Here is an 8,776-nt window from a genome sequence, read left to right as displayed (position 1 = left end):
TCAAAGGTGCCTGATTAAGATCCTGTCTCTAAAATATAGCCCTGTCAAATGAGCCATCCACCACGAGCCAGGCTCGTTCTGCTTTTCTTCCTCTTTGCTGTCACAGCCGTCTTTCAAGTGTTGTCATACATACGGAAAGTTCAGTGAGCTGTGGTACAAGGGAAAAAAATTACTTAAATAACCTTGTAAGCGTCCCGCTAATTGCTGGCAAACTATATATAGCAGTCCAGCATCAGCAAACTACTATAAAGCAATAAACCTTTCTGATTAATGCACAGTGAGCACTTTACTTGCAAAACTCGTTGCCAAAGGATATCACTGAAGCATAGGACTTAACAGGATTTATAAAAAGGATTACACTAGCGTAGTGAAAGAACATCCCCAGCTAGGATCTATACGGCAAAGGAACATAAAACCTCGTGGTTTGTGATTCCTCTTGTTACGAAGATGAAGAAATTCTAGACAGGCATTTAGCGGACAGGGATTAGGCAGGGGACAGGCGCTGATGACGCTCACCCCTCACACTCCCCCGGTATTTATTTTCAGCTCAGACAATTTTTGAGCTGAACCAAAGACCCCCCAGGGGGCTGCTCCTCCGGGGATCTGCCCTGGTTCTCTCAAGCCCAGGAGAACTGCTGGCATGAACCTCCAGCGAGGAGTTCCCCGGGTCTGCGCTGCGCTGCAGGAAGAGCTCCCACCTCTCCAGCTGGGGCTGACTCATGCTGAGCTGTTTGGCTGCACAAAGCGTTGATCTCCAGCCTCCAGGACACTCCTGGTCTGAGATTTCTGCTGTCACAGAGCGGTTAGCTCATGTTTTCCCCTATGCTGCCTTTTTTTTTTTTTTTTTTCATGTTTGCTCTAATCCCAGGCTCTCACTCCCAGGTAGACAATGGCCAGCCTCGAGCCCATTGTCTTAAACATGAAGTCATGCTGAATTTTTCTCTCTGTGTGTCACTTTGTACTCTCCTGAACCTCATCAGCCCTTTTATCTTTTATCCCCAAATCCCAATCCTGCAAGATTCCTCTGAATGCCTTCATCATGACCCTTCATCCCTGCCATGCCGAATACACCCAAACTATCTGCAGGCTTATCTCACCATTGCTGTTTCCTATCTGTTAACTGGTTATTTACCTCTGGTTGGACTTTCCTTCTTAACCGTGGCTGACCTTTTCCAGCCTTTGCTCCTGGAAAGCCAGGAAAACTCTTACCTACTGAGTCACCCTTAGCCACTAGCTTGCCGACGCCTTCAGCGAGCACCAGCAGCTTTGTGACACCAGACTTCCCTATTGGAAAGCTATTTCGGCTGCCCCACGCTCATCGCCCAAGCACCATTCACCAGCTCAGCCCCAGCTGCAGGTCCACGAAGCTGAAGGTGATGAAATTGGGTGCGGGCACAAGTCCCTGCGGGGAAGGGATGCCAGCGGGGAACCAGGCTGACGTTTACCCAGACCTGCTCCACGCACCAGGCTGCCGTGTCTGCCGCCCCAGATCTCCACCCAGGGGAGGAGGAGGACAAGGTTACGGTGTAGAGCCCCGCTTCTCCCTGGACACCCGTTTTGCCCAGGGTGGAGAGCTTGCAGCCAGCCCTGCAGCTCCTGAGGAGCTCCGGGAGGCCAGACCTTCGTCTGACACAGATCAGCAGAAGACACCCATTTATACCCGCTAAGGAGCTAGACCAGTATCAGCTGGTTTTGTTATTTTTTTTTTTTCCCTTGGGAACAGTGTCCTGTGTCTCATCCCTACGCAGAGCCTGTTTCTTTGGCTACAGGGCAGTGGAGAGCTTCCAGTTTCCATAACCGTGCTGTAATTAGGGCATTCCTCTGCCTCGCCCCAGGGCCCAGCGGTGGATCCTGCACCTCCACCCTGCCCTGCTTGGTCCCCAGCATCGGCCCCAGCTTGGCTCCTTTAGCACCCTTGCTCCCTGCCTAAAATTCCTTCAGCTTTTGGAAAGATTGGGGCGATGCACTAGAAATTCTTAGTACTGAGGTACCTCCACTGTACGAAGTGATTTACAGTGAAGGAAGGAAGGAAGGAAGGAAGGAAGGAAGGAAGGAAGGAAGGAAGGAAGGAAGGAAGGAAGGAAGGAAGGAAGGAAGGAAGGAAGGAAGGAAGGAAGGAAGGAAGGAAGGAAGGAAGGAAGGAAGGAGGGAAGGAAGGAAGGAAGGAAGGAAGGAAGGAAGGAAGGATGTTGCCAGCTGGAAAGCAGCTGTGTGGCAGATCCCATCCCTCACAGCACAGGAAATTAGCTGTAATCAATGAGGAATTCCTTCTGATATGAGCAACGAGGCAGAGGTTGACTTTCCTCTCTGGGCTGGCAGCCTGGTGCAGACCCAGCGGGGCAGGGAGCTGCAGGGTTGCAGCTGGGCTGCAAACGCACCCAGGGCAGCACCCGGTGGAGCTGACACGTCCCCAGGGACGGACGGTCAGCAAGAAGGGCACAGAGCATCCTGGAGAAGGATTTAGTTGGCTTTACAGCCAGCTAGGAGGGAGATTTTTGAATGGCCACATCAGGCCGATCCCTTTGCATCTCCCTCACTGCAGTTTTGACAGCAAAACCTTTCCGTTTGAAAATCATTGCATAGATTTTTATTTTTTTTGACTGACCAATTCAAGCAATTTTTGCAATTTTGAGCTTCCCTTGTTTTGCTCTGGGGGTTCTTGACTGCCAAAAGTTGCGGCTTGAGGGATGGTAGGCACAAGGCCCTGTTCAGTTCAAGGAGACAGGACTGACTCATGCCCTTCTAGAAATAAATTCAGTTTCATTAGTGACTGCTCCAAGCATCATCTTCTCTTCCAAAGGAGAGCACCTTGCAGTTTCCCCCTGGAATTGCAAGGGGCAGGAGAAGAGGTGGCTCCCAGGGCACGGAGCCAGGAGAGCTCAAAGCAGACAGCTGCATCTTCCCCTTGAGACTCAAGGCGGGGGGTTTCCATGTTTCTAAGAAAGCTGAAATCCACAAAACTTTGTCAACCATGGCAACTGATGGTCATGGGAATGGTTTTGTGCCAGACAAGGATGAAAGCAGTGACTGGAGAACATCGTATTGAAAAAGCAGGTGAACTTGCAGAGAAAGGAGTTTGGGATCGGGTTGTTCTTTTTCCTTTTTTCCCCCAAATCTAAAACCCAGGCTGGCCACACGAAGTCAGCTGCAGCCTGCGATGAGCACACGTAAGTCTGGGACCTTGCTGAGGACACCCTGGGTGCAGAGACGTGCTGGCGAGCCCGAGGCTTGGCTCAGCCGCGGTTTGGGGCGTTTTGGTGCTGAGGATCTGGCGACGAGCTGGGCACCTGAGGAGCACCCACGGGAGCCTGGTCCCACAGCACCCATCACCTGCATTGCCTTTCATCTCACTGCCATCCCTCCCTGCCCCGCAAACACGACCCCTTTTATTAAAGTCCCAAATTATCGTAATTAACGCTAAGCTCAAAGCAGCTGCTCTCGACCCCGACTCGGCTGGGGTTTTCTGCTTCTGTTTCAGGTCTAAAGAAGGCTTTGTTTCCATGAAACCTCCCTGCATTTTCCAGCTATTCCAGTCGGTCAGGTACAGCCATTGCCTCTGCCTCCACACCTTTCTTCCCCTGCCAGAATCGCAGCCGAGTGTGTGAGTTCCCCCGGGGATAGCGTGCCGCCCAGATCCCAGGACGCAGCCTTGGCGCGGCGCCCGCTCGGGCAGCGAGCTCGGAGGGGCGAGATCGGAGACGAACCCCAGCACTGTGCTGGGCCGAGGCTGCTCTGCCACGCTGAGCTTTGGAAGGAAAACATGGGTGGGAAAGGCTCTGGGCGCTGGGCAGCAGCCCTAGGAGTGGGACGGGTGGTGCTGCCCCTGCCAGGGGGACGCGGAGGGGGACACCAGGGTGACAGCTGCAGGATGGTGGAAATGGGAAGGGACCTCGGGAAGTCATCTGCCTGATGCAGGCCAGGACACCATCGGCTTCTTTGTGAGCCACACTGCTAGCTCCTGGTCACCTTCATGTCCTGCAGGGTCCCTGGGGCCTTTCCTGCCTGGCTGCTTCCCCGTGGGTGCCCCTGGCACGTCCTGGGGCTGGGGTTGGGGTTGGTCCTACCCAGGGAGAGGGCTTGGCACTTCTCGGGGAATCCCACGAGGTCCCTGCAGCCCATTTCTCCGGCCTGTCCACGTCCCTCTGGATGGCTCAGGTTTGAAAATGGGGATGCTGCAATTGCTCTGGATACCCTGGGGACAGGGATAATGACCAGGAGCCCCCCCCCCCCGCCAAAGGGCTGAGCCTCAGCATCCCCTGCAGTGCAAACAGGCAGAGGTCCCGTTTTGGTGCAAATTCTCACCAATCCTCCCCTCTCCTCCCTCCAGCCCTGCTGTTGTGTTCCGCCCTGCTTGCACCCACCCAGCTGCAGTTTTGGGGGGGCTGTGATATAGGGAAGGGTGGTGTGGCGTGGCTGGGGGTGGGCTGGGGGTCTCAGCAGGGCTGGGGGACACCAGGGAGCAGCCAACGGGGGCTGGAAGAGATGACCCCATGCAAGGCTGGTCCCTGGGCATGCTGGCCTGAGCGCTATCACGAGGGCATCGCAGGGTGGCAGGAAAGGGCCGGGATGTCTCCCCCAGGGGACTGTGGACCAGCACCTGCTCATGGCCCACGCAGTGAGGAGCCCACGCGGCGCAGCCCCGGAGACCGTCCTTTAATGCGCGCGCAGCCGCACGGGCACATCTCAGGCTGCACCCAAGGGTGGGGGAGCAGGGGACCGGCAGCCGTCCCCGGGGCATCTGGGCAGTGGCAGGAGGGGCTGGCGGGCTGGTGGCCCCTCCAGGAGCACGTCCCGTGGGGGTGATGCCCGCAGGAGCCGCTGTGCTGGGGCCGTGTGGGAGCAGGGCAAGAGGCAGAGCTGGAAGGAAGAAGCTCGGATCTCCTTCCCGCACGGTTGGCCACACTTTTCATCTTGGTGCTGAGCTCAGGGTGAGGGTGCAAAGAGTGCAGAGGGGCAGCAAGGGAAAAGGGGGCAGGCAGGGGGGTTGGGGACCTTCTTCTGTCCTGGCACACCTGCAGGAGAGAAATAGAGCAGAGCAGTGGGGCAGAAGAGGAATTTCACCAAAAGCTGCCCGAAGCTGGTGCCAGCCATGCCCGCACTGTGCAGGATGAGTGCAGCATGGGCAGACCCCGGGGAGACGGGGAGCACAAGCCGGGGGAGCTGCTGGTGGGGGCTCCATGGTTGGGATGTGTGGGGCAGGGACACGTCCCCCGTGTGGGGTGGGAGATGGGGCAGGCGGTGCCTGTTTGGGGCAGTTCTGCATTGCCCCAGCCACAAGCACAGGCGGGGGGTGCTGCAGGGAGCAAGGGCACCGCAGGGAAGGGCGGACCGATCCCCTACCTCTCACTGCCCCGTGGGGGACTTGGCAGCGTCGAACATCTTCTTCCTCCCCTCCATCCCCGACATGGCCTCCACGTTCTTGCGCCAGTCGCCCACTTCCACGGGGCGCTCCTGCCGGGGGGAACGGGGACAGGGCTTGGCGGGGGGGCAGCCGGCAGCCCCACACCATCCCACCCCATGGCACAGAGCCCTGCTCGGGGTCAGCAGCTGCCCTGCTGCAAACGCTCTGCCCCGTGGGCCTGGGGCTGGCCGGGAGGACGGCGAGCAGCAGCCTGGGCTCTGCATGGTCTGGATGCGCGGGGATACCTGCCCAAAGCCTGGCTAATCTGCACTGGGAGGCACGAAAATCCCAGAAAATCTCTTTAGGAGGAAAAAGCCAGCACGTGGGACTAACTCCAGAGCTACACCAAACGCGAGCAGAACCATTTTCTGCACAGGAGGCTCCCATCTGTGCTTCCTCCCAGCTCTCGGGTGGGACTGGGGTTGCTGGTGATACTGGGAGAGCCCGGCGGCCACAGCTGGGGCAGAACGGGGAGGTGGCGGCGGCCCTGGGAGCGTGCCAGGCACCGGCTCTGCCAGCCCACAGGCATTCATAGATGACGAGCCGGGCCCCAAAATCATCTCACGGCATCTGCAACAGACTCAGATCTGTTCACCGCCTGGCGTTGAGATCTGTAAGTGCAGTTTTCTGTCCGAAGGGCTGATAACATGCCCTACCAGCAACAGTGGGGAAAAAAAAGAAAAAAAGAGAGAGAGAGAGAGAGGGAAAAGAATAGAAAATGACGTTTCCTGTGCAATCTGCTGAGCTGGGCCCAAGAAGTAAAACGTGGTGATTTGGGGGAGAGGCACTGGGAAAGCAGCACAACTCTTCTTGGCTGCTGCAGAAAGGACCAAAACATTGCAATTCCTGAACACGGCACAAAGAAAAAATCCCCCTGGTCTTTTTGGGGTTGTCGAAGTGCAGTGCTGCAGCACTGCTGGGATGTCCAACCCGACAGCCAGCACCGTGACAGGATTTGTGCCTCCTCGTGGATATTTAGCCCGTGACGGGCTCAGGGCAGTGAGCCAGGGCGAGGTCGAGGTGCAGAGCTGGGACCCTGAGCCCTCAGGGTGCCATTTCCCACCTGGAAGCAGGGGCAGCTGTTGGTGCTGTGTCCCCATGCCCACATCCTGCCCCTCGGAGGAGCTCAGCACCCCTGGGTGGGTCTGGGTACCGTGTGCTGCCCCTGGTTTGGGGGAAGACTTTCCCTTCTTGTATCTCTGCAAAGCCACTAGGACTGGGCTGCCTGTCTCAAGCGTGCTTGCTGGGCTTGCTTCCTCTTATCTAATCTGGGTCTGGGAGTCTCCTGGGTGTTTTCTGGGCGTGATTGCAGTAAACAGGAGCTCTGCTTGTTCCCAAGAAGACCAAAGACCAAACTCCCTGAAAGTGCAGCTCAGCAGGTACGCAGGGGGAGCTGCAGTACCCCGGCTGGAAGGGCCCCACTCATTCTGGGAGGGAAGAGCATCACCGAGGCAGCCTCCGCTCTCGCTTGCCATCATCCAGCAGCTGCCTGGCCCAGCCACACTGCTCCCGTGGCGCCATGCAATGGGCATGGCACGCTCACGGCGTGCTCACCAGGAACGAGGACAACCCCCGAGGCTTTACAAAGGACCTTGGAGAAGGGCAAGGGCAGTCCTAGGAGGCCTCTCCGTCTCCGGGAGAGCGACCCACCTTCTCCGTGTCCTCCTTCTTGACGGACTTCAGGTTGGCTCTGAGGTCCATGGAGACCTTGTGCTTGGAGCCCAGCAGAGCCCTCAGCATGGCATCGGCGGAGACGCGGACCCGCCGCAGGGGCGGTCGCTTGAACTTCCCCCGCAGGTCAAGCACTTTGATTTTCAGGTCTTTAATCTGCAGGAGGAAGGCAGGGAGGTCACTGCCTTGCACAAGGCGCTCCTGCGTGTAGCAGGCCTCTGCTGACCCTGAGCCACAGCTGGGACAGGCCTGGCCTTGGGGACACCTCCACCGAGGGACTGTCCACCCGAGCACAGAGCTGCCCTCGCCTTGTCCCAGCTGCTTGTGTGGCAGATGGACCACCAGGAGCTCTCGGCCCTACAGGTGGTGGTCAGGGGGGTGAGGAGGTTGCCCAGGGGCCCAGGGGACAGTTTGAGCTCCCTGAAGCAGGGACAGATCTTGTGCTGAGCGATGTCTGGACCCGACACCACTTGTGCAGAGCAAACGGCAGCCCTGAGGTAAGGCTGGGGCACGTCCCATGTCCCAGCTCAGCCCAGTCCCTGACAGACCCCCACCAACCGGGCAGGAGGTCACGTAACAGCAAGCCCGTCCTGCTTCCTACCTCCCTGGTGTTATGGTTGCACTTCGCTTCGATGTCATATCGCTCTTCGTCCACAATTTCAACCTTCTCGTGCAGCTCCCTGCAGAGGTCCTGGGGGCCAAGCACAACAGGGGAGAGGTGAATGCTGGCCCCTGTGCCCCAGAGGAGCTCGCTCCGTGCTCAGGACACAGAAATACCTGGAGCTGGCTCAGGGAGAGCCCGCTGGTGTGCAGCGGTGTGATCCGCTCCGACAGGTACCTTTCCTTCTCTGACTGCTTGTCCACGATCTCCTGATCCCACTCCTCCTTTGCTTTTGCCAGCATCAAGCTCTGTGGACACAAGCAGACGGCGGAGGTGTGAATGTCCAGGCACCTGCGTCCGTCCCGCAGCCTCCCCACGCAAGGTCTGCGGGTGGGACGGGGACGTCCCCGTCTGCCCCCAAACCTCCCCGCTGCAGCTGCCCTCCCCAGGTCACTGCACTGCTGCAGCACACATCAAAACCCCCCGGCGGCCTTCGTGTGGGGACCCCAGAGGCAGGGGAGCGGCGGGGCTGAGATATCAGAGGGCTGCGGTGGTCCAGGTGGGTGCCGACCTCAGCACTTTCCTGCGTGGCTTTGCTCTGCTGCGGCAGCCCGAGACCTTCCCAAGCCACGAGGTGGGGAGCTGCAGGGCTCTCGGTGCCCGAACACCAGCTCTGTGGCTTCAGAGCAGAAGGCCTCGGAGACTCTCCCACCTCCCTAAAGCGGAGGGGAGGGGAGATTTGTTCGGTGTGTCAGCCACAGGGCCCACATGAGTGAGGGTTTTTGAGTGGACGAGGTGGGGATGGGAGCTGCTCCCAAAGCCCACATTGCAGCCGTGCCCCATCGCTGTCCCACCAACCCCAGCTCCTTTTCCCCAGCCAAACCCCAGGGAGTTTCCAACCCTTAGGACTCACCTTCAACAGGAGCTTGCGCGAGGCTGTGATCTTGGATTTTCTCTAGGGGAAAGGGGAGGAAAAAAGCTTTGAAAACAAACTCAGAGCAAACACAGGGGAGCATCAAATCACTCCGAAAGGCAGGGCACTTACCTCCCTGCAGGCAGGCACGCGTTCAGGCAGGAGCAATAAGGAAGGAGAAGAAAGAACG

The 8,776-nt window shown here is 58.1% G+C and overlaps 1 protein-coding gene across 1 annotated transcript; it reads right to left on the bottom strand.

The window, feature by feature from the left end:
* Positions 1 to 4,638: 4,638 nt before the first annotated feature.
* On the bottom strand, positions 4,639 to 8,741 carry TNNI1 (troponin I1, slow skeletal type). Its single transcript, XM_048070823.2, has 6 exons — positions 8,587 to 8,741; positions 7,850 to 7,981; positions 7,674 to 7,763; positions 7,052 to 7,228; positions 5,341 to 5,451; positions 4,639 to 5,012 (listed from the first exon to the last, which is right to left on the bottom strand). Exons 2-5 carry the CDS (start codon positions 7,973 to 7,975, stop codon positions 5,344 to 5,346), a joined length of 501 nt encoding a protein of 166 aa, XP_047926780.1. The 5' UTR covers positions 7,976 to 7,981; positions 8,587 to 8,741; the 3' UTR covers positions 4,639 to 5,012; positions 5,341 to 5,343.
* Positions 8,742 to 8,776: the final 35 nt, after the last annotated feature.

This window comes from Anser cygnoides, chromosome 25 (assembly GCF_040182565.1).
Source record: "Anser cygnoides isolate HZ-2024a breed goose chromosome 25, Taihu_goose_T2T_genome, whole genome shotgun sequence".
Lineage (NCBI taxonomy): Eukaryota > Metazoa > Chordata > Aves > Anseriformes > Anatidae > Anser > Anser cygnoides.
Note: the sequence above shows the minus strand (reverse complement) of the source record. Positions and strands in the feature narration are given on the sequence as shown.